Source organism: Polistes canadensis, unplaced genomic scaffold (assembly GCF_001313835.1).
Source record: "Polistes canadensis isolate GaletaPanama2010 unplaced genomic scaffold, ASM131383v1 scaffold_275, whole genome shotgun sequence".
Classification (NCBI taxonomy): Eukaryota; Metazoa; Arthropoda; class Insecta; order Hymenoptera; family Vespidae; genus Polistes; species Polistes canadensis.
In genome coordinates, this window is record NW_014569822.1 from 89,366 (window position 1) to 116,610 (window position 27,245).

General features: G+C 31.6%; 1 protein-coding gene across 2 annotated transcripts; it reads left to right on the plus strand.

Annotated features, from left to right (window-relative positions):
- Positions 1–26,592, plus strand: LOC106790993. 2 transcript variants are annotated; one of them, XM_014756297.1, is made up of 11 exons: positions 1–220; positions 428–658; positions 15,784–15,910; positions 16,223–16,393; positions 22,361–22,474; positions 22,545–22,678; positions 22,751–22,907; positions 23,013–23,365; positions 23,531–23,755; positions 23,818–23,920; positions 23,991–26,592. In XM_014756297.1, exons 3-11 carry the CDS (start codon positions 15,799–15,801, stop codon positions 26,447–26,449), a joined length of 3,828 nt encoding a protein of 1,275 aa, XP_014611783.1. In that variant the 5' UTR covers positions 1–220; positions 428–658; positions 15,784–15,798; the 3' UTR covers positions 26,450–26,592. The 2 variants fall into 2 exon arrangements, with proteins under 2 accessions (XP_014611783.1, XP_014611782.1); XM_014756296.1 differs by lacking the exon at positions 428–658.
- The last annotated feature ends 653 nt before the right edge of the window (positions 26,593–27,245 follow it).

The window sequence follows — 27,245 nt, forward strand, 5'->3', positions numbered from 1 at the left end:
ACTATCTCGAGTTTATCGTCGGGGAGACGAGTAGTCTTAGCAAACGTTAGTTGAGAACGAACCAACCAACAAACGAACAAACAGGTCAAGCCTTTTTCTTTTATTGTTCTCTTGTGCGTGAATGATCCAGTAGATCTTATTTTCCGAAAGGAATTATAGTGGTGATAACATCCTTCCAAATTTCCTCGCTCGATCATCATACTCGTCTAAAATTATACAGGTTAGATCTTTTTTCTTATTTCTTTATATTAATAGAACTTGCAAAAGTTATCTTGCGAATCTTAATCTAGAAATGAATTTTCATGTGAAAACAAGCAAATAAGAATGTTTAAAAGAGGTCGTCTTCGCTTTTCCATCTAGTTGAATTAAAGTGTCCGTAACGAAAGATCACACAGATTCATCCTCGTCTTTTTCTCCCGTTTTGCAGAGATTAATCGGACCGGAAATATTTATATTTCTTAACCACGGAGAAATGCAAATAAACGAAAGCGACACGGTGTGGTCAGAAAATGGGGGCGAGATTTTCCTTTTGATATGAACGCTTGTCCTATGATAGCATAAAAAAACAAAACATATTGACGAACCACACGTTTGATTAATCAAATATGCATTAGTTATCAATGATTTTGGTAAAAAGTAGGGGACGCTAAATTAATAGGTAAATTAGTTTCTACCTATTCTTTAATAGTAGTATTCCTATTCATTTCTAGTGATACCAATTTTACATTAACCATAAGTATTAAATCTTTAGATATTTCTTCATTAAATATTTAGATGCATAGAAGAACGCGTGCAACGCTACGTGCTTTAAGGTTCAGAGGTCAACTTTTAATTTTTTTTCCTATAGTACCTACGTTTACAGAAAACTATAGGTAATATAACACAACGGACAATGTAATATAACGGGAAAACTTTTTGAAAAATATATTTTTTGTATATAACTATTACAGTAATTTGAGGCATGCAATAGCTTTTTTTACTATTGAAAAAAGTAGGTACAATTGCATGCAACGAAAATGTACCTTGTAATGTGTTTTGATATTTTTATTATATTATATAATTCGGTATTTCCTGAAATAACTAAACTGACCAGTTAGAGTATGAAAGAAGACAGATTTACAATATAAAACAAGGTATAATATATTAATATTTTATAGAAATAAAATAAACGCGAACAATGAGTTTGAATTGAATTTGAATCGATACTACTTGAGTAAATTTCTAATCTTTACTTCTTGAAACATATAAGATAATACACATATATGTATCTCGTTAACGATGTTCCGAATACATTTATGATGAGAGAGTTAGCAACAGTTATAGACTATGCGATGTAATGATCAACCGATGGGAGAAAGAGAGAGAGAGAGACAAAGAGAAAAAGAGAAAAATCTCGGATGGAGATGAAGAAACTAACAGACGAATAGACTTAAGAGCAAAATTTAATTAAGACTCGATAGCCATATGTACAAAACGTTTCACCCAGAAGATTACTGACATCGATCGAGTAGTCTTACTCGATGACAAGAGATCGATCATAAATCGAGACGTTGAAAGTTGCTACTACTATTAATACTAATAATAATTTCTTCTTTCTCGAATGTAAAAAATGTGAATGATTGTTCATTAACCTTCTTCGTTGATTAACTTTCACTCGTTTTATTTAATTTAAGGTCTCCTATAAAAGCACCTTACTTCATTTCTTTATATAACATATATAAATATAAACCTTTTCATACATAGATTTTTATTTTACAAAAATGTAATAAGTCATTTTGATTGTAATAGATTATTTAGAACGTTAAAAGTGGTATTTAGATTATGTTCGAGAATTGTTCAAATTTGTTCCGATTTGCATAATCATTTTTATTCGCTAAAATTTTTCAGATAAGAGGAGAATAAAAAGATAAATTCGTATCTATATACACAAGATATATAGATATAAACATATTTGCGAAAAAAAAATGTTGCTGGGACACGCTGTATAAATGTATAATGATCACTGATTGTGTGATCATATATCTATAATTGTATATGTATAATATACGTATGTATATCTTTGTTGGGAAAGCGTTAATAGTGAATATAAAGTGCGATAATTATCTCCTTTCAAGGGAAAAACTGAATACATCGATGAGTATCGTAAGATTCATGGCTTCCGTTATTCGTGAGTTCTATCATTAATTAAATATGCTTCTTGTCTTGAAACTTGAATCCTCTTGAGTCTATAAGTCCAGCCAATCGTTCATTCTTTTTTATTGACTTTAAGAAACTTGTCGATCAATTTTTGATTAAGTATCTTACATATGTTAGGTTATTAATTGTTCTACTCCTATATTTTAGCATTTTAAATTTACACGATACTCGGAATTTATAAAACTAAAATAATTTGTTAATATCCAGTATATATATCTTATTTTAATATTAAAATAAGATTGATTTTTCCAAGCTAAATGTCATACTAGATATTTTATGTATTGTCGTTCTATGACAGTATACACTATGACATTTGAAATTGTCAAAACGTCAATGAGACAAATCAAATATCATAATTCACTGGTCATATTTTGTAATAATATTTCTATATTATCGCAACATATTTGTATAACACATATCACGTAGATATTATATACTTACATATGTTATACTAGATTAAAGTCCAGTCACAATGACGCTGCACCGCATTCCTTCAGAGTTGATCTAATTTCGTTGAATCATAGTCCGTCGTTTAGATTTTCTTCTTCTTACGTTAGTCCCGCTTCTTTTTCTCATTGAATTCCTTTTTATGACGTTTTAATCGAATTTAGAAGTATATACCTAACAATCGTGTGCATGCTTTTACAAGAAGAATCCGTTATAAAGAGTTATCACGCGTACGATAACCTAAGACATTTACGGCATTAAATTTTCACGTTTTCTCGGGGTTTATTCTTTTTCTATCATAAGACAGGTAACGTACGTAGAGAGATACTTCTAGGTACTTCTGTACTGTACTTTTAGTTATGCGTATACCCTATCGATACCGATGACTCTTTATATTCAAAACTTTCTTCAGCATTCATGACTAACATTTTTTCATTTACGTGATTTACAATTCTTGTAAATTGTCTTTTGTCAAAATAAATAACTAACACAGATGTTTATGCTTGAGTTAAGAGTATTATAACATTGAATATTTTTAAATTGTAATATTTTTAATTAATTTATTAATCGCGCGTTATTTTTTCTTTCTTCTTTATAAATATAGCGTAGAGTTTGTATCTCACAGACTTTCGTTTTATTCATCTTCCTTTCGTCTCGCTATCTAATATGCGCTCACGTGTTCACTTTCGCTTCTCGCTTCTCGCAAGAATCCACCAATGTGCTCGTTAGCTCGACTGCATAATTATGATAATAGTAAATATATAGTAGGATGTATTTAAGGATGTATTTAAAAAAAAACTTATTCGCATGTAATTTTATACCGTTGAAATAAAAGTGAGTTTTTTGTTCAATATCCATCATAATAACAATGAAAATATGAAAATAAAAAGAAACATTTAGATCTAATTTTTGTATACGAGCAATCATTCAGATATTTTCATTAATTAAGTATTCATTCGGTGTTGTTGATCGAGATAAAAAGTCCTTGCTGTATATTGCATAATAAATAAGATCGAAATGTCGTAATTATACGCGCGTGCCTGCGTCCAAGTCTAACTACACTGTGTCTATTCTACCTACACGTTATACTTTGCCTCTTATTATTGATAATCGTACCGTGACGTTTCAATTATCGCCTTCCGTCTTCATCTTCCTCTCTCTCTCTCTCTCTCTCTCTCTCTCTCTATCCCCCTTTTTTTTCTTTTTTTCTCTAGAGTATTCTTATTCTATTCTTTTATACTCTACTTTAGTTTTCATGCATTCATTTCGAAAATTAGGTGCTTAATACGAAATTTTGTCTTCTTCTTCTACATTGTGTAGTTGAGAATACTTCAAGTACGTTCGTTTAATATCGATGATTTGACAGAATTCAAAAGAAAAAGAGGAAGAAAGATTTCGTATAGAAAACATTTCCAATTCCAGCAGGATTCGCTCAACGTAGGGACGTAAATAATAGTCCAGATGGCGGATAAGTCTTGCTAAGTACAACTATACGATATAACCTGAAGCTCGTTATGACATAAAACGTCTATGGGATAGTTAGAAGTGGATAGCAGGTGTTTCAGCTAGCTTTGCAATCATTTTCATAGGAAAGGTAGAACCATGACTAATAACGTTCTTTGAATCTTACGTCTATGTGTAACACACATTACTTTATCATTTACCAATATTTTTTTCATACTTACTATTTAAAATAAGACACCTTATTCGTATATATCTTTTTTTCTAAAGATTGGAATCATTTTTGTAACTGTGCGTGTGTGTTATTTTCATAAAATATTTATTATCCCTTGTAACGCAACTGCTATGTTGCTATGTAATGCTATATTGGTATACCCGTATACCAATATACAGAGATATGTGAATCTTTATCATACGTATTAATATGATTTTTTTTCTTTCTTTTTTATAATTAAAATATTACGTAAATTATATCATTTAAAAAAAAACATGATTTATAATAACACAGACAATGTATGGATACTGCTGCATAAATGAAATTCTGCTGCAACTTCCTATAGGGTTAAATAAAAGTCAAGTTAGATCAAATCATTACGAAAAGAAGATACTTGGAGTTATGCTTCGGAAAATACACTTCTCAATCAAATAAAAGAAAAAAAATGTGTAATATTTAATAGTTTTAGGTATACGGTACGCAGGAAGTGTCATGCTTGCCTGGGCAAAGTATAAATATTAATTAACGAATCATCAAACTAGATCGTGAAAGAAATATTCAACGAAAGAACAGTCTTACGTATTACGCTTTGATGAATTTACTTTCTTGTGAATTGAAAAAACTTCAAAACCATAGTAATATAGCTTCTATCTTTATTTCATTTCGTTGTCATGAAACAATTATTTTATTTTTAAGATTGATGCAAAAATAATGTGAAGCAAGTAAAAAATTCGTGGTAAAAACTCTCTCTCTCTCTCTCTCTCTCTCTCTCTTTCTCTCTCTCTCTCTCTCTCTCTCTNTCTCTCTCTCTCTCTCTCTCTCTCTCTCTCTCTCTCTCTCTCTCTCTCTCTCTCTCTCTCTCGTTTTTTCTTTCATTCCCTTTCATTTGTTATCGGTCATTCTGATATCTTATCTCCGTAATATAATTGCTTTTTGCTTAAATCGAAATACATTTATTCATCAATCACACATCGAGAAAAGAATTTCTTAGAGGGTTTCTTAATACTTTTAAGGATTGGAAGACTAAAAGAAAAAGAATGTAAAAGATGATGGGAAATTAGGTAATGAAATACGATAGAATAACCACTATCATTCTTTCTACTACGTATTTACTTTCTTATAACGACTTTTTTTATTCCTTAGAACAAGCTTTTGATCGTATAAGAAGAGTTTTTTCTTATCTCGATTAAACGTTAAATAAATTCTTTGAGTTTTCTAATTTGTCGTTATTCGGTAACAAATCTTTCGTAATAAAACATGAAGAAGTAATCAAAAATTAGAGAATTTTGGTAAATTGATTTTCTCGTATTAAAATGAAACTCGTTCTTAGAACGATTTCATTCTGAACCGATTTGCCTACTGAACGAGAATGATCTATTTCCTTGAAAAAAGAAAAATCAATTGGTTGGATCGAAAGTACAGAGTAAAGCGGTAAAATGTTGCAAGACCGGTAGTACCCCTAATAATTTCTAGCGATTAAACCTGACCTTTATTGAAACGCATCAAGGTCAGGATTATCCAGTTCGTATAACGAGTTCATCGACTCCAAAAGAAAAAAGAACAATCTTCTTAGTAATTTGATTCAAAGGTGCGCATTCGAATCGAAATTTTTCCGGGTATATAATTATCAGATATGGTCTAATACTCGGAGTTATTCGAACATAATTTAACTGGACGTGAGATGCATTTCAGAGTTTACAAATGAAAATAAGCTTTTTAATATCTATATAAAATGATGTATGTTAGTCTTATTATGTTTTTCGTTAAAAGTAAATTCAGAAGCAGAGTAGACTATTCCACATTTTCTCATTTTCAAAGTCAACTTTACGGAATGAACGTTCTGCTTTCTAAGAGGACATTCTTTTCAAATAAAACTTATTATTCTAATAGAATAGTTATATTATTTAGTAAAATGTGATATTGTTTTAGTAAAAAATATATTGTTCGTGTTAATTTATAAAAGACGACCATTCCGATAGTACTTTAGATGGGCTGGAATTAATAAAGATTTCACGCTTGGCTGCGAAACTTGCTTCTACTCTCTCACCCTCTCTTTTTCTGTCTTCCATGTCTTTCATTAGCACAAAAAGGAAGAGGAAAGAATGGAAGCGAGAATCGAATCATGTAGCAGCCTGTAAATCTTAACACTCGTAAAACTCGAAACGACGGGGACCTAGAACGACACTGGACGCATCTTAATTCGACTTTCGCGAACCAAGCAACACTCTCTCCCTCTTTATCTCTTTTTCGCCGTTTTTTAATTAACGGTAAATAAAGTCATCTTTTCCATGTAGTTCCCGCATGTTTTCGATTGAATAATTTCATCAAATTTTATTCCTTACAGTTTCAAATGTCATAATATTTATTTACAAAATGACTTACTCTTTTTTTTATGATCATTATCCTTATTTGGATATTTGTAAAGAGGGTATTTCTAGAAACGTAAGATGCGTACGTGACTATACCCCAATAAGTACTCGTGTCTTTCTTTATATATAACTAGTAGAGGGATGGTTGTTGAATTCTACCACGATAGAAGGTAATTAACTCTTTCCGTAAGGATCGTGGTCGGGCTTACGAAACGCAATCTACGGAATTGTTTCAAATCTTTCAGCCAAATGTCCAAAACTTCAACAACTTAATACAGAAGATTTTTCTAATGATCATAAAACTGATGAATAACCATGAAATTCGAATGTGTATGACAAAATGAGAGAGGGACATTTAATAAAAAATAAAATTTTCAAGAATTTATACAACTTCTCTTAAGATCTGTCGAAAGATTCTTGACATGTCGAGTATTTTGTATATTTTATGTTTTGCGAGTTAATTAGAGAAATCATTTTGTGACCAATCTCTTAGATAACAAACACTCATTTTCTTCAATCACCTCGAAATAGTTGGATTAGAGTGTAATGTTGTAGTTTTTATGAAATACAATTGTTTAGAATTAACTGTTTAAATATACGTAAAATATTCTAAAGTCTCTTGTGATATGTGTCTCTTTTTCGAGTTAATGAAGAAGATAATTACGTATTTATTTAATTATTGCGATAGCTGAATTAGAATCAAGCGTGGTGGTTTTAATACTATACAATTGTTTATGGTCTGCTATTTATATATGATTTTAAGTTCATTTAATAGGATAGTTAGGAATATTTTTTACTACCATCAGAATTTAGTGAAGAAAAAATAAGATAACTTTAGAAATATAGTCAATGGCCTAACCACGTTGAAATACTAGTTTCCATGAAATCATTAAAGTCAAGCAACGATGGGTACGGTTAGTAAAATGATTCGTTGGAAAAAAGAAAAGACAGAAAGCATGTGTTGTTGAATTGAAAAAGGCGTTAAACACGCGAATTCTTATTAACTCGACGAAGAGTTAACTTTTTCATATATTTCATTATTAAATTATTAGTAATATATATACAATCTAAAATTTCACGTTTATGAATTTTTGCAAAACTTGCAATGTTATAATAAAAGATATTGCAAGGAGATATTTTGAAGCTAACATACATATTTATATATAACAGACAATCTTTGAAAATATGCACGCAAATTTAGGTACGATAACTGGTCATCTTTCGGATTCCATCCAAGTGCCATTAACAAACAGCAGGGACGTAATAACAATTCCTCGAAAGTATCATGTTTAAAAAAAAATTGATTGGGATAGTAAAGTACCTTCGAAAACTCGTCTTCGAGCATATATTTTTCTCTCTTTCTCACATTTATTGAGAATTTACTGAAATTTCTTATCTTTCTTCTTCCATTTCCTTTTACTCCTCTCCTCTACTAACATACTCTTCCGTTCTCCTTCTTCCTCTCTTTCTATACATTCATATTTTTATTAATATCACAGGAACTTTCTTTGATTGTAGCTGTTTTATACAAATCCCTTTTTTATAATTTCCTTTATGACACGGCACCCATCAAATAATCTTACAAAAAGCGGCATCTTTTATCTTATCTCTTTCTTTTTTTCAACTTACTTTATTTTTTTGTTCTTTTACTTTTATTTCAATGAATATTTTTCCCTACAGTGCGAGTTTTGACACCTTAGCAAGTAAAAGAAATAAAAAATCGTCTTTTCAAGAGTAATAGAGTCTTGTTTAAGTATACTCTTTTATAATAGATATAGGAATTCATTCGGTTCCTTGATATTAAATTCATTCCACCAAAATCGCCATATTTGTTGTATGATTATTTTATAAATAAATATAATACTAAATTTGTTAATATGACACCGAATTAATTTTATTTATTGTAATAAATAAAATGTCCATTAAAAAAACCAAAGACGACTTTGAAATCTCGTAGGAACATGACATTGAGAAAAGATATGCATCTTGGGATAGTATAATCTTGTCCTGAGCATTTTTGTCATAAAATTACAAAATATTATATATAAATATATATAATAAAACTTGTTATCCCGCAAATTATATTTGCAAATGAAATATTTTTTCGTCCAAAATTGTATACTATCTAGCACCAATTTTGAATAAAAGAAAAAATAATTCGTACGCGTGTATAAAAAAGCAATTTAACAAATTATCCCGAATAATAATCGTAAATGTCATTGAACCGTTCCGGCTGATCAGAGAAATGATATATAGAGTTGTCGATAGAGGTAATAAAAAATGGAAGGACGTAGCAATGATTATTGAACCAAGAAAGTTATCCATATATATACGCGCATAAATAATTCGAATAATTCAGCTTGAAAGGTAATATTTATTTGCGAGTGGAAATTAATCGCGCATAAAACTACTTTGGATTTCGTATTTTGTTTCTCTTTTTTTTTAGTTCATTTCGAAAAATAATGTACGTTCGAAGAATATTACGAGAAGAAATAACTCGATATGAATCATCTTATTTTGGATACTTATTTACAGAAGCTCTGTAAATGAAAACTTTCGAAAATATTAATATAGATAACGTTTCAAAAAACACGTAAGATCGATTGACTAAGAGTTGAATGAACGAAAGACAAGACTCTTCACAGATTCATATTTTTTCAGACGTAAAAAGATTTCATCTGAAAATATACACTAGTATAATAAGATTTTATTATTTGTGAGAAAATTACTAAATAGAAATGGCGCTTGTAATTAAAAAGAACAAAAAATAAGACAAGAAAGTATTCATTGTTAAAGAAGCATTTGTCAAATGAAATAGAAATTGTTAACAACATTTTTCTCGGCATTTCTTCATTTCGCTCGTTGCTAGAAATTTTCTCGTTAACTCAAACAAAGTGGTTTTCCAACGATCATACGGCTTACGAGCCTTTCATTATGATGTAAGCTTTATTATCATATTAATAACTGTTATTATTAAGTCGTACTTGTGCGACCACAATTATTTCGAATTCATTCTAATCGTAAGTATTCGTATACTTTTGTGGTTTTACAAAGTATAAACTTATGCTTTACCGTTGCTTTCTTTTCAATCACAACTTAAATATAGATATAGCAAAAAAGTAAACATGCATGCGTAAATAACATCTTTAGTTATTCGCAAAAACTCATGTATTTGTAAAAAATGAATTAATTAATTATTCAAATATCGATAGTGTCAGAGATCGAAACGTGTATAAATTATTGATTCTTTTATTTGTTATCGTTGAATTATTATGTTTTTTTTTCTTTTTCATTTATTTTATATAGATAATAATAAAAAGGAAAAAACATAAAGATATGTTTTATAAATAACTTGTAATAAACTTGACAGAAATGCGTTCTCATAATATTCCCATAGTAATGCGTTGAAAATCATGCGAAACGTTCAGCAAACAGCCGTGTAATAACCATTACGAGTCGACAACATTTATTTACTTTTTTAACAAATACAACATAAAGTTTATAGAAACAAATTATTTTATATCTTTGAAAGAGAAATAAGAAAATTTAATAATATAAATATCACGATAACATTTAAATTACTTTATTTACAATACAATATAATAATAATATTAATATAATATTAAATAATATTTCGTAATATAAATGTAAAAAATGAAAGAAAATGTTTGGTCACTCTTTGATGTTAAAACACTTATGCAATTAGGATCATTACGCTAAACACATAGTTCCGTTTGAAGAGCAAAAAGAAGGCTTTTTTTTTTTTCCTATATAGACACCGTTTTATAGCTCGTTTTTGTCTCTTGAACGGACTCGTAAGAATGTATCACGGTAATACGGCTCGTGCCGTGACTCTGATGCCATCGTCCGATTGATGAGGATCTTCCTCTTCCTTCTATACATTTTACATTTTTTTTATCTTACCATCAAATTCTCTGTATATCGTCTAATCAAAAATCATATTTTTTCATAGAAAATTAATAATTGGAACAATTGTTTATATAAAATATATGATCTATGCAAATGAAGCAACGGGGGGACGGTTTTTGGATAGGTCTGAGGAACTCCTGTCTAAGGGAAAGTAAAATGACAAGAATAGTACGCACGCGCAGATAAACTTCTAGAAAAGAATTTATAAAGTAAATTATCAATCTCTGACGCGAGTAAATAGATAATTACCGTTGGAAATGACTCGTTCTAATGAAGAGAAAAGTAATTGGACACGAAGTTCTGAGTTTTACTTGGAAATGACATAAAATGGTGACGCTAAGAAAATGATTAGCGAAAGGTGTCTTCGTTAGAATTTCGCACACGTTCTAGCCGTTTAACTCTCGAACAATAAGAAGCAACTCGAATTACCTCTCACCTCCCTCCCCCCATTCCTTCCTTCCTTCCTTCTTGCTAAACCTGAAGCTTGTCATGAAACGACGAAGACGACGACAGGGATAATTGAAGGAAATTGATTAAACCAACGACGTGTCATCTTTTTTTAAGTTCTGTTTGAAAATGAATTTTGAAAAATGAAACAAAATGTTAACGAAACGAAAACATTTAATCGCGCGATATTCATTAGACTATAAATTCAACGATTGTATATGTATATAATTATTGTATGTAGCTAAGAAACAAAAGTAGGTATGTATTATATATAATATAGTATTGTAGATAGAGTTGAAACATTTCCAAGGACGATGATCGAGCGCTTAGGGCATCCGAGTTATTCGTAATCCTCCTGACGACCAGTGAGCATACTACCTTCAGGTGCGCTCAACTGTGCGCAACTGCGCACAACTGCGCTTAGATATACTTAGATATGCACTTGGCCTATGTTCAACTGTAATTCTTGATGGTATGTATCCTTTCTATTTCGAATTGGTCATCTTCTCTTCCTCCGTCATTAGCTATTAAGCTGATAAAGTTTTAATATAAACGCTACTTCGTTTCATTATGTGAACATATACGTTCGTCTAGAATACAATTATTATACTATTATAGTACAAGCAACTGTACTTGCATGTTAAAAACTATTTAAAATTCCGCTTCGTTCTTGAAAATTCCAAATTATTGTTGACGAGAAATTGAGATTACGTTTCATTCGAAGATAGTTCGAATTCTGTCATTTTTCTTTCTCATGGGTATTAGAAACCAAACTAATGAATCGGATGCAGAGTTGGTTTTCGTTAAACCGACTTCGAAAGATCCGTTATCTCTGTCTTTAAGATTTATTTCGATGGATGATTCGTATATTTTCAATTATTCTTTGTGACAAATATATATTTACATATATCTATACACGTACTTAGGTATCTATATATGCAAAGTATATGGTATTGAGCAGGATGAAATTGAGTGCGAAAGATGAATGAACTCGAGACACGAGAAACGATTTTATTCAAAACGTAGCCCTCTTCTCCTGTCTTTTTGCTTTCTAATTATTACCTGACATTTTTTTACTCGCCAATGTACGCACCAATGTACGCACTTGCCTATACTATTATATAATTAATATAATCATTTCATCTGGCATAATCATTTTTAATCTATACTTTAGTATATAAGTATATTAACATTAAGAATAATATATAATAAAAATATAATAATATGATCTATATAATAATAATATAATAAATATTTTAACGTAGAGTATATATATGTACATTTGATGTATTTTAAGATGTAATAAATGAGATATTCGCAGTCTAAAAATAAATGATAAAAAATAATAAAGAAAAAGAAAAAAAGATAAAAAATCAAGCAAAAGTAGATATTTTTTGTCAGTGTCTAGATGGCATACAAACAGACCATCCGTTTATTGAGCAAACCGTTCGTTCTTCGAGTCATATACATACAAGACGTCTCTCTCTCGAGCATACTTGACTGTCGAACTTAACGCGAGTCTCTCCCTTCGCGTTTACCTATACTTTTTGTTTTTTTTTTTTTATAATATAAGAGAAAGGAAACTCTTTACCTTCCTCGATTTTTCTTGAAACTTTTCTTAGACGATGAAATCTAACGAGACGATAATTATTCAACTTTTCTTATATGTTTTATTTATTCTTTTTACGTTTCTATTTTTTTCTTTGAGTTTCGTTCATTTCAATTTTAGTTCAGTATCGTTGCATGGTTAACGGTCACGCCGTTTCGTTGATCGAAAAATTTGAAAAAAGAAATCGATTTTTGTTCATCAACTTATCACGATAATCGCAGAGCAATGATGCGAGTTCGGAAACGATGAGAATTCATGTCGTCGAGTGGAACTTTAATCAAACGAATTATCGTTACCATCCTGATAATGATGACTATTAACCAGTGGCTATTAATCAACCGATTTCCAAGACGTATCATGTAATTTGTAAGTTAAAACAGTGGCTTTCGAATATCTTTTATAAATGGATTCTTACTCTTTATATAAATATCATTTTTTTTCCTTTAAAATCTATATTAATATAAAGAATAAATAGCTATGAACGTTTGGCTAACTAACTCATTTGTTTCATATATGTTACATTATTTTGCGATTGGACACGCCCAGTAAGTAATTTCAAAACCGCTAACTATCTTCAAAATAGAAAAATAAAATACAAATGAAGAAAAAGGTCTAAGGGGGGAACTAACTAAAGATTAAGAAATAAATAAAAAAGGAAAAAAGGGGTATGAGTTCATTGGCATCGATTTCGGACGAACGATAATGATCGGTCGATTTTGCATGTGCAACCGTTAAATATCATGTTTCAGCTCATTTACATACTTATGCTTCGCGGCTCGTTCTTGCACTTGAGCTTAATCTCCAATGTGCAATGCGTATTCCAACCATACTCATTATAATTTACCGATATCTTCGCAAAATTCGCCTTTTCATTTGAAATTCGAACTCTTTGATTGCGAGTTTCTCTTTCTCTCTGTCTAAATCTATCTTTGCCTACCTGATTGGGGCAAAATATAGTGTTTTTTGTTAGTAGGAAGTTAACAAAATAAAAGGATAGGCGTAGACAGAAGTCTCTTGAATGGATATAATGGCCTTTCGAGTTGGTTACGTAGTACATACATACAGCGAGATCTTCTCGAGCGAGTAAAACGTCTAACGGTGAGCGTATTGTTCTACTACGTCGTTGGATAAATTTATCATACCTTTCTTTTTTAGATATTCAAATATGATCTTTTAAGTTGCGTATTACAATGTTTGATTGAATGCACGCAAAAATAATGAAATTTGGTATCGACGTACTTTGTAACTGTAAATCGACGAAAAAAAAGTTTGAAATTCCAGCACTTTTCAGGACCACCCTTAAGGGCATTCACTTTTATGAACGCTATTATAATGTTAATATATTATCAATTAAATCTGACGCCCTATTGCTCGTCCGCAGGGACCATACTTTAGATCGATTTAAGGATAAGATCAAGAAACACTTGCGTGTTATGCCATTTCGAGGATTATTAAGATATTGTGATTTTTCTTGGTTTCCCCCCTTCTTGACAGGAAATAACAAAAAGAAAGAATAAAAAAAGCATTATTCAAGTAGTTTTCTTGACACGCAGACCCTTTGCTGTTCCTCCATCCTTTTATTCTGACTGTGAATGGCAGCCACAAGTGTTTTTGCGGTATCTCGTAATTTGACTTTTCAAACGGGAAGAGAAAGAGAAAAAAAGAAGAAGAAAAAAAGCAGTTCTCTTCCCTTACTACCGTCTTATTTTATTTTTTCGTCGAATGATGATATCACTTGGAAGAGGAATGAGCTTAAAAATGGTACGTGTTGTTGGATGATAACAAGACACTCTTCTCGTCAGAACAACTCTCTTAGCGTATGAAAATTATTTATCCTCCTTCTGACACACACGATTTATCAATGTTCCTCTTAGTAATAGGTATAGAAATCAAAGTCCAAATAATAACCATTAATATAAGAATCTAAGAAAATTATATATTATAATTATTATTTGAATGTTTGTATTTCGAAGCAAAGGAATGCATAAATTTATTAGCGAAAAAGAAGAAAAATATGAAGTTCAACGTGTTGCAAAGCCGTAGGCATGTTCCGGACTTATAAATTTTCGCGAAAATATGTTGACAGATTTACTGCGCGAGATCTTGTCATATTTTTTCAATTCTACTGCTCTCTTCTCCTATTTTCGTATTTAAAATTAAAAAATGATATATTATAATAATATACAGGCCACACATCCGAAAAGTTGCTTTTCCCAAGTGAATTTTGAAATTAAGTAACGCAAGTTCTTAGAGAGAATTTAGGGAACACATTGATCCCCCCGATCAGCAATTGGCAAGAGTGATGATTAATCGACTCATTCTCGACGTCGAAAGGTGAACCGATAGGAAGAAAGTACTCAAGAGTTTGAACACGCGCGCGACCGATAATTAGCAGAGTATTGGAATCTCTCTTAAGAGTAATTCGATGAAAGAAGGAAAGAAAAATAAGGACATAGAGACACAAGTTTGTCTTCTGTGACTTGTTTTACCGGTTACGGTCTACCAACAAGGAAGGCACATCTTTCGAATTCCTTTATCCAAATTTATTTCTTCTTCTTACCTAATACGATTCTTTGAGAAATCAGTAAACCATTGTCATCAAGATACATTTTTATTCTAAATTTACATTTGATCATCGTTCAAATCTATCGCGACGAACACAATTTATCTATAATAAATAATTGACATTTTCATTATAAACGGATGTCGCAAAATAGAAATAAATAAATGAACAAGTGTCGGGTGGTCGAGTAAAATACGGTGGCAGTATAGATAAGAAACGTCAGAAAAATGAACACCTTTTTTACGAGAAAGAATATAAAGTGCTACGTAATCGAAAGAGACAATTTTTAAGTTTATCGATCGTTTAAGAAATCTTCGTATACGTGTGCCATCGGTCTCGGTCTTTCTCTCTCTCTCTCTCTCTCTCTCTCTCTCAGACGTTTAATTGGGGAAGCCTATAACAAATTTATGTTTCTTCTTTTATCTTCTTCTTATTAAAGACTTAAACATTTTTCGTCCATATTTTTGTTTTTTTCTTTGATTATTTATGAATTTATTTGTATAGACAAGTAAATAGTTAGTCTTCTTTTTGTTTATGGTTTTTTTAGAATGCAGGGAGTAAAATGCGTCTCCTAGCGCTCGTTCTAGCGAGCCTTTTTGATCTTCTGCGTTTTGCTCATGGCCTGGAATTTATGGTTACCAGACATTCCAATGGAGACATCTTTACGTTCGAAGGTAACCATAAAACGAAAAACTTTATATTAATTATTATGAAATAATTATATTAAAATACAAATATTTGGATTGTTATATTTATTATATCTATAATTATTTCATTTATCTCACTCGATAAAACAATCATTTTCTATTGGTAAGATTCTACAGAAATAAAACACTAAATAAATTGTGCAATATTATCTTTCTTTTGTACTATTCCAATCATCTATGAATTTTCAAGAAAGTGTTTCAATTGGTAAAGTCAATGTTTCGATACGCGTTCGAGAGAAAAATGATTTTTCCTAAAGAGTATAATTTATTTGTTGGTAGGTACGTGTACAGAAACTTGTACAGTGCTCAGCAGCGGAACCTCCAGATCTTTATCCAGCAATCCTTCGACGTTAACTCTTTCGCCATTCAACACTTCCTGTTCCTGTCAATGCAACGACAGTTTACCGATTTTCCGGGAAGATTTACAAATTTGTGTAAACGATATCCATGGTAAGTACGAATTATTTAATTAAACCAAAATATCAAGATTTTAAATATACGATGAAATATAAAAATAAGATATTCATTTGATCAACATAAATCTTCGATTTTGAAACATCAATTTGCATTGATCGATGGCAATCATGTTATCGTAATCAAAAGTTACGTATATATATAGATTTAAATGTCTTATTACCAAAAAGATATTCAATGTCGGTTCATAAATAAATGATTTATTACATGGAACATCATACCCAAGGATCTCAGTGCAACAAAATCGAACAAAAAAATCATTTTCAAATTTATAACAGGTCCTGTCAGGATAATATGGCAACATCATTTTCATCAATTATTATCGTAACTAAAATTATATAATATTACAGAAATATCAGTGAAAAAAAATAAAGACACAAAATTCATTTTTTATTCGATGCAATGTGAAAACTCGTCAAGACTACATCCCGAAAGTGTATGCATAAAGGAAGAACCTGCAACCTGTAACCTACTAATTTGGACAAATTGTACGGCAAGATAAGGAGAGAGAGAGAGAGGAACAATTTAACGGCGATCTGAATTACCCGTACCGCCAAAGAAAGCAATAATATTCAAGTAACCCTTTCATCTTCCTTGTACATATAACAACCTTAAATCTTAAAAAGAAGATTCATTTCTTTCCCTTGGAATATTGCACTCTCATCAAACATGATTGAATATCTATGTTTAGGTCTAATTTGATATCACTTTTTTATAATACTTAGATTTAAATGTTGTTACAATAGTTAAGATAGAAAAATTGGATTATATTTGTACATGCAGGGCTTTAGAGTGGAAGGAAAAGGAATTGTTGGACTCATCCCCTTACTTCTCTTGACATTTTTCGTCCTCTTTTCGTCCTCTTTTCGTTTCCGTATGTACCGTTTTCAATCGAAGCGCGTCATTGAAAATGATTGCTCCAACTGTTCGAGAAACAACAATTGCATCGTCTTCTTCTTTCTCGAAACGCCTTCTGGCCATATTCCGACTCGATACGATCGTCGAAATGCCGTGACATTTGCATACAAAGGATGCAACGAGAGAGAGAGAGAACGCTATACAAGTTTATCCTTTTTCATTTGGATGGGCAAGCTCTAAGTCAAGGTCATTCTTGATCATGTTTGTCATTTTTCCTTCCAACTCGACTAAATGAAAATGGATTATATCGTGCGACGTTTTAAAGGAACGTAACGATCCTGCATGTTTCGATCCTCTCGGCGAACATTTCTTAATAACGTATATAAATACAAATTTTACGATCGATGTATGAAAAGGCTAAGTTAAAAAATGACTATCATCATGAGTGAGAACCACGCATGAATTTGCCTTTTAAAAGACTATCGCTTCCGCGAAATATACGCGTTTAATCTCGCCTCGTTAGCTCGTAAATATGTTTTACGTATCTCCTTCGAGAATAACCAAAACTTTAATTTCCAATTACCAACCAATTATTATTTCTATTACAAGTAAACTCATTATTATATTATTTTCAAACTCTCTCTGTGTGCATTTAATATAATTATTATATTTATTATTATATATATTGTGAAGATTTTGTTGAAAAATATCGAGGTAGAATCGATTATTAAGATAATTTCATTTCTTGACTCTCTTAATGATTGCAAATTTGTGAAAACATTTACATTATGTAAGTATATATACTATACACTTAACATTTATTAAGATAATTTTCTTTTTTTTTTATCCAATTTCAATTACAAATCACTTTACTCTATAATTATAATCATTTTAATTAACAAAATGATCGAAAATAAGTGAAAAGATGTTATCATTGAGTCGTTCTTGTTCAAGGTGATCGTATTTTTCAAGTAACATAAAGAACGTTCGATTAACGGTAATATTGAAATTAATTCAAAGAGAAGGTATCGATATTATTCGGCATTCTTGTTCATCTCTTTTCTTTGAGGTTGATTCAACTAATTGGACACTGATTTACAATTAGAGATGCTCCAGGATGGGTTGATATTGAAACCGAACGGTTATAAAATCGTCTTCGAAACGTAGAATTAGGATGGGAGGTACCTTTTTAACCTTATACTTTTCGACATTCAAATAATTAATGTAATGCGATATACTTAAACCCTCGTTATATTTCTCGCGAGCCAGAGAGAAAAATACATATTTCCAATGTTCGCGTTTCCTCTGATAAATCTATCTTATATTCATTTGCAATCAATATTTTCTATTCAATTATTTAATGTTCGCAACATTAGACAAATGATTAAATAACTCGCTACTTCGGTTTCTCTTCAATTGAATTTATTGCGTTGATATTTAAAAACAAACTTACCAATCACTTACGATTTTGTGCATAATTTTTGTTCTTTAGAATAATTTGTCACGCAAAACAGTTATGCAGAATATTTGTAGGATCTCACATAAGATGATAATCGAGTGTTTTCGCGATAGAATATTGAGCGTGTAGAATGTTAACTGTATCTTTGGAAGCACGCATCGAGACCAAGGAAATCTTCGGAACCATAATCGAGCACGAACGCAACCCGTTGCCAGACTAAGGGTGAATACTTGGCGATCCAATCACTGACCTCATAGCTGATCTTACATCAGGACTGTAGCCATCAATTTATAATTTCTTCACTTGCCTGACCAGTCTTACGCTATACGACTCGAGCATATACTTAATTTAAACAATCGACAACTTATTGTCATCTGACCCGTTCTTTGAAAAAAAAACAAAGATAGACATCTTAGAAACTCTCAAGAAGGAATATTTCAACGAAAATCCCAATAATACATCGAATGGATATATCATTTTATTCATTTCAATTATGTTTACACTTCTCTCTCTCTCTCTCTCTCTCTCTTAAATGAATATTAATCGTCAAAATACAAATGTCGTGTAAAAGTATCACGCTTAAGATTCAAAAGTACTATAATTGTCTTTCGTTTTACACAGGAATTGCTCCAGTAATGACGTAATTATGTAACATCTCTATTTCTGTCTCTCTGAGTGATATACCTGTATATGTAGGTATATAAATATGTAGATATTACGAGTGTGGGATTTCATTTCAAGCTATCTAACAGTTAGCTACTTATGTACGAACGTGCCACCTGACTCGCGTAAATATTTCTTTCTTCATCAATAACTACGTGTTTCTATCGTGAGAAAAAGATTTATTGTATGGGTTTGTAAAGATTCGAATTTATAAAGATATTCGTTGAAAGACAGCCGACCAATTGAATTTTAATTCTAACCTTTTAAATATATGAAGGATATTAGAATTTGTGAAATTTTTCTAAATTCATCATTTCAAGGTCGGCGACGTAATTGACTGTGTTCGATAAATCTTTTTACCCTAAATTAATGTTTTGAAGAGAAAAAATAAAGTATCTATGGAAAGTATCTAAGTATTTCAAATATAATCATTTTATTCAAAGTTGCTCATAAATTTGATCATCCGCTTATAATAAATGAAACTGTAACTATCAATTAAAAATTGATCCGTAAAATAAATTTTTCGAAGATGTTTCCGCATAATAGCTGATCGAAGTGTGCCGATAGGGTGTTTTGCTTGATAGATCATAGCGTTAAGGTATTTTCTTATGCGTCAATTCACCGAATAATATTGTCTATATACATGTATATCGTGAGAACGTGTTCGAGATCTTATTTTCTCCAATTTTTTTCTCGGAATAATATTTTGTCTTTATTTTTAATGAATTATACCGTTCTCTCAGTAATATCTAATGAAGATCAAAAATATTAGAATAAAATGAAGCATTGCTTCAAGCTACGAATGTTAGGTAATTCGATTAAATGATAACTCTCTCTCTCTCTCTCTCTCTCTCTCTCATTTTCTAATGAGTATGTAATAATAGTAAAGAAAAACTGCAGTCAAGTTAACGGTTCAGGAGAAATTTGAAAAAAATTGATCACAACAGGTAAAAAAAGAAAGAGAGATAAATAACTTTGTTAATTACAGTGTAAGTAATTAATTATCATAATGTAAAAGTGTCTGGGCAAGTTTCTATAGAGTCGTCGTCACGTCGTCAAAGAACATACGAGATATATGTATGTATGAAAGTACCTCGAGGATCTTGCAATTACAGAAGAGTACAAAAAGAAGGAAGAAAATGAAACAACTTGAAATTAAGTGCAATCTTCTACGGATTGAAACTTTTTTAATTATTTCACACCGCACAGAGAAAAGTACATTTTAAAATTAATTACAAATTCATTTGGTTTCATTATACAAAATGTACTTTTGTCATGTCTAGAGTATTTATTTATCATTAGTATAAGGAAAAGATCTTTTGATTATTTCATATAAGTTTTTCGTGAAATTGACATTTAAATTTACATCTAATTTTGACAGAATATTTACAATTATCAAGCAAGAACTTTGGTAAAGAGCGAATAAAAGAGAGAAATAAAAAGAGAAAGAAAGAAAGAAGAGATGGTAGGATAAGTCGGGTTAGCTTGCGGTACTTAAAGGTGACTTACTTACAAGCTCGACTCTCCGATAGTTTATTTACTATTATCAAAAAGATCCTAATTCGATCTTGGGATCCTATCCACACAGGGTATTTCATAAATATTTCACGAAGTACATATTTAGTACTTAGTTTTCAATTAATAGATAAATACTCCGAGTGCCTTTCTTTAATTCTTCCTCGCTATTTTTCAACGTTGATTGGCTATACACTAGACAGACAATGAGAGTACTTTGGAATGTAGGAAGGAAGATTTATAGCTTTCAAGTGATAGATAAATTGCATGGATTTACATTATCCGATCGAATAGCAAATAATTCTGCAAACAATTCATTGTAACTTTACGTTAGAAGTGGTAAATGTATAAAATGAAAACTATTTTATCCAATGGAGTAGTATCTTCGTCGCTGTTATCTTAGAATAATCAATATTGTCAGCAATACAACAATATATATATATTTATAGCGTTACTTTAATTCGAGGTAATGATAGGAGATAAGAGATGTAAATAAAATATATTTAGATTAAATCGAAAATCGTACGTTTTTAGTATAGCAGAGTATTAAGATGAAAATGCGAGTCGCGTTTACCGATATGATCCTTTATTGAGCGGTCGCATAAAGTCAAAGACAGAAATTTTTGCCGTTTCTCGCGAAGCGGTACGCTCAACGAGCAGGTACACAGAATACAAATTATTTATTCGTTGAATGGCTCAAGTAAGTTTCTACGTGGCAAGCAGGATTTACCGCTTTACCAAACAGGATTTAGCAGGATTCGTGGCAGTTAACGTTAATACGAATCATTAATATCGATAAATGATTCCGTCCCAAACTATACGGTAATATAATATAGACAAATGTTTTCTGTATATTTGAAGTTACAAAATTGGGACAAAATTTGATCGTGTTAAACGTTATTAATCATATAATCCTAATAGGTGTACAATATGGAGATAAAATAGACATTAAAAAAAAAAAAGGTCAAAGAGGATTTAATCGAAATCTCATTTCTTAGCAGGAGCTCGTGTCGCGTGTATGCTAATCGACTAGGACCATATCTACTTTGTGACTTTCTAGGCTCACGATGAACGATCCATGTAAGGAAATCGGATAACTGTCGAGTGATAAACGATTGGTAAAGTTGGTCCAACGAAAAGAGTCATTTGAAGTTCTCCCGGTTGGCCTTGCGACCTTAAAGATCGCGTCGCCATTCGACCCTGCGACACACCGACGGAAACTGGAAGCTATCTCTTTTATATACGTACAATATATCTACCTACTCTCCATACACGTAAATGATAGATCGTGTCGCTTGTCGCGAGATATCGATAATTAATGACGACCGGTTGCAGTGATATACCCCGATGAAGGAAAATTCGACCTACTAAAATATTCATGTAGATTTAAGTATCGTATATTTCATTTTCAAATGAACTAAATAATTGCTTGTACAATGAAATTTCAGAATGCAGTGTTGCTGGATTTATTAGTAATTCGGGTCTAATCGAGCGAGTGCCATACGTTTTTCTACCCCAGCGTGGTCAAATTATTTATCCGCATGCTGAAATTCGTTTCAAAGGTACATCCACGCGATTTTGTCAATATCATTTCGTGCTACGTCAACGTAATTTCGTATCTTTTGATAACAGATGTAACTACTCCTGTTTGTGGAATAACAGGAGCGAGACAATTAGGAAAATCAGGATGGTCGGAACTGAGAAATCTATCAAATACGGAACCACCATTCAGATTGTTTCGCGACGAAGGGAGAACTTTTCTTCAGGTTAGTTTGTATATTATTTTATCGTCGTATTTTGTATATTATCTTATTAATATTAAGAATCTTTACACGCAGTGGATCGGTGAAAGCGGATTAAGAGATGCTGCAGAAGGTCGAGTAGTAATTGCCAACCTTATATGCAGAGATGCATCACCGCGAGAAAACAATACTGCTGCTGGCGTATTTGCACCTTGTGTTGCATTTAGAGTCGCTGGATCGCCATCGAGAAGCAGTTCGTATTTTAAACTTCCTTAGCAAAATAAATATAAATCATGTAATGATTTTCAATAATTTATTGAATTTCTATTATTTTTCTCTCCCCCCAAAATGTATTTAGACGTTCGAGAAATAATATTTTCATCGAATTCTCAAGTTTCTCGAGGACTCTCGGCTACCGAATACGCTGCCATTGGTCTTTCCTCTGTCATTCTAGCTATCATATACGTAGCTAGTGTATCGCTATATCTTCATAGCAGAAGAGGAAAGAGAAAATCGATCGAAGAACCAGAACTTACGTTACCTGGCCCAAGGGAAGGTGTTGCTAATAATATTATTAGTGGTGGTTTCATCAAAAACAATCCACTGTTAATCACATCGAGGCATTTGGAAAATGATACTAACAGTGTTTTGACTGAGAACGAATTAGGAGACGAATTGGTTCCGAGCGATGAAGAACAAAATTGTGAACATGTTCGTATGGAGAAATAACATATAGAATAATAGATGCAAATGAGTAATAATGAAATGATTTTTTTGAAATTACTAAAATAGTATATGTCTTACTGTTAAAGCGTTTCATTTTGTAGTTAGGTAAACAACAAATGTGTATACTGATATGTGGCATTGAATTTGTAGAGCCAGTTTACTTCTGCAATCATTCACCCGCGCTATGTATATCTAGACCATTCGGAAACTGTATTTGGATCTGGTTCAATGCTTGGAGAGAGATTACCCGAGGAGGATGTTAGAATAGTTGAAACAGTAGATAGTTCTCATCAGCAAGAAGTACCGGTACTTCCAGGTACTCAACGAAGAAAATTATACTTCAATCCTGCATACTTCGATAGGCAATTGTTATTGGTAAGTTTTTTCGAGCTTTTAACATTTTTCAATCGAACGATTCTAATCTTAGATTTTTGTAGTCTCCACCTCCGGCAGCAATAGAATTTCTTCTCAAAATTCGCGAAGTTATTTCTATCGCGAAACATAAGATGGCTGCTAAAAAATTTCTTCCTACTCTCGTCGGTAAGATTTTCATCGGTATTTTTCACTTTAGAACTTTCTTGTGACATTCTGTATATTTCTTTTATAATAGCTATTCCGGAGGAAGAAAGTGACGCAGAACGTAGTAATTCAACTAGCAAACAGAAGCAACTAGAAAAATCGATTTCGAGTTCGTCCCAAAATGTGGCGACGAAATCGACAAAGTCGGCGAAATCGTTGAGATGCACAGGCTGTCCGGGTTGTGCAAACTCTTATAGAAATTTAGCGATATTTCCAAGAAACGATCAGCCTAGTCCAGGTGAAAGTAAAGTTCGAGCTTGGCTGGAAGATGTTAAACCAAATCGATTGCACTGGCTGGAAAAGATCGAACAAGAACAAAAGAATTGTCACAATGATAAGAAAACTTTCGTTGAAAATTTCGAATACGTGAAAGAATTAGCAAAATGCGATTTCTTAGAATTTCACAAAGAAACAAGAAAATGTTCATTCTCTTGGCAAGACAATTCATCGATCTTTAGAATTTCGAGAAACGTTCATCAGCCAATTGCTAGGAGTGAAATTATAGAAAACGACGATCGTTATAGCGTTTTCTCAAAAAGATCGACAAAATCTATGTTCGAAAACTCGAGTTACATTCAGCAATGTAATAGTAATAAAGATAATCATTTCATTGCTGAAGATATAGTTAACGAGAAGGTAAGAAAAGCCATAGAAAATTCGTTTATCAAACAAATGGAAGAAAATGCTGCGATCGAAAAGAAAGAAGAAGTTGAAAAAGTCAATGACAATAAAGTATCTAAAAGAGATGTAGAAAGAGATTTTCATAAGAAAGATAATAATGCTAATGAAAGAATAACTAAATCGAAAGGTGGACTTCCAGATATGATAAACGAATTACCAGCTACGAAAAATAGAACGAAACGGATAATGGATGCTGTGATTCGTGAGATGGTAGACGCTAAAGTATTGGAACATTATTCGAAATCGGTAAAGATGAGCGATTACGAAGTCGATAGTTTGGAACGTTTGAAATATAATAGGAAATCGTCTACCTCGCCGGAATCTATAGATCAATCGAGTCCAACTCTATCAACGGCTCTTCCTTTGGACGAGGAATTGACGATACAGAATGCAGTAATCAATGGTCAAACTGGTGAATCTGTACTTTCCAAATTGAAAAAGAACGTGTTAGAAAAAAATTATTACAATGCTTTGCCAGAATTAATCGTGCCTAAATCAGAAGTCTATTCCTTAGTGAGTGAAGTTTACGTGAACGATGGATACGTAAGTCCAGCTGGTAGCGACGATTCTGCTCCAGATATACAATACGAACCAGAAAATCCTGGACATTTGACAATCAAGGTACAAGATTCACCGGATAATTATGTCAAACAAGATGAATCCGAATACGAGCCGGATACTTTGGATAGGAAACCAATGAAATTAAAGATTAATGATGAGATAAGTACGGAGAAGGAAATGATCAATGAAATTTTTATGGATTCTTTGGAAAGACCAGCACAGATATTACTCAAAAGTAAAGGTAGTTTTCGTAACGACGATAATCTCGAACAAAATGATTACGATCCTTTGGAAAGACGGGGCTACGGTAGCCTTCGGGAAATATACGAAGCTAAATTAAGATCGAATTTGAAGGAATCTAGTTTCTTAGGCAGTAGTCATTCTCTAAACGGCGATATCAGTGATAATTTATCATGGAAGAAAAAGAAATACTTAACACCCGAAAAGAGGCAAGCTAAAAGACAAAGACAAGCAAATTTCAATCAACCAGATGTTGTACCATTACCACCAACCGAAAACATATATCAATCTCCAAAAGCACCCATACCTGTAGAAGGAGCAATAAAACAACAAGCAGTCCTTTCTTCGTCGTCTACATTGTCGTCAAAAAACGGGTTATGGGACAGGAATAGTGTCGAAGCGGTTGACCCTACGGCCAGCAACGGCTCTCCTGTCCAAAGCGATGGCTTAAAAGTAGGGTATAATAACGATCAATATTATCATCGTAGGAATCTTCAAAAAGCTTCAACTTCTTTATTGGATTTCGAGTATCTTAATAACAATAAATGTTCGCGGTTTCAAGAACATTTATATTCTGCTACTTCTTTCAAAGATTGTCAGAATGATTCGGAACGTGAAAAATCAGTGAAAATAATTTCAGATAAATCATCTTCAGGACCTACGAAAATTGAAGATAATGGATACCTTAGTAGTACCGACAGTAATAGTTCACGAAAACAATTATTGAAATCAGAAGTTAGTAGTGTCTCTGAAACGGATGAAACTGAATCTTTTTGCGATGGAGCTAGCGAAAGTGGAGCCGAGAGTATCGGTACTGATAGTGTTTTCTTTGGAAATTTACAAAGAATTTCCGAAGCCACCAATTCGGGTGTTCAATTAAAAACAAAGGACTCTCATTGTCGATCTTTCGATCATAGAATTTATGAAAGAACGAATTTTAATCTTAGCGATAGCGAAACCGAAAGTTTTGTTACTGTTTTGCTACCTAATTCTAATTTATCTAGTTGAATCCTTTTATATATATATTAATAGATTGATATTAAGTAAATTTCATATTTTCACGAAAATGTCTGGTACTTTTTTAGACATGGCCGGAAGTGCAATAAATAGTTGATATTTAGATTCTACGAAATCAAATTCAATAAATTAAGTTATAAAGGATTTATAAAGTTAATATATATATATATATGTTAGCGTCAAAGCCGGAATTTAGTCATTGCTAGTAGGCTTTGACGGTAACATATACATTTGTTAGAATTTTAAAATATGCAGTATATAAATATTAGTATCTTATTTCAAATGAGTAATCTTAAATTAACATGATTTAATGAGTTCTTCGCGTACGAGTCACAGTTTATTATTAATTTAAGAATAATTATAATATTAAAAGATAAAAAGTTTAATTTTATTAGATTATTATATAGTTCAGTTGTTATAGTTGCCATATACATATATCGTATATTTTATCTTCTCGAAAATTTTATATCAAGTTGAATAATAATTTAGTTAACAATCTTTTTCTTTTTTTATTGTTTGATAATTTATCACTGTTATAAATTATAATTTATTCTTAATTCATTACTATATTTAAATATTTATTTTTAAGTATTTATGAAAATGAATTTTTTATAATATTGTATATTATTTATCATTTAATACACAAGAAATTCTTTTTAATGAAATTAGAAGCGCATGCTTCCGGTTCCCTGCAAAATGTATATAAATCAGGTAAATATATATATATATATATATATATAGATATAGATATAGATATAATACTCAAACTCATTAAGTACTAATCTTC

What these genes read in the sequence shown, in the direction of transcription:
- LOC106790993 (XM_014756297.1), top strand. Translation starts at nt 15,799, where the DNA reads ATGCGTCTCCTAGCGCTCGTTCTAGCGAGCCTTTTTGATCTTCTGCGT. An exon ending in AGACATCTTTACGTTCGAAG is followed by an intron (nt 15,911 to 16,222) that starts GTAACCATAAAA and finishes ATTTGTTGGTAG; the next exon opens with GTACGTGTACAGAAACTTGT. An exon ending in ATTTCTTCCTACTCTCGTCG is followed by an intron (nt 23,921 to 23,990) that starts GTAAGATTTTCA and finishes CTTTTATAATAG; the next exon opens with CTATTCCGGAGGAAGAAAGT.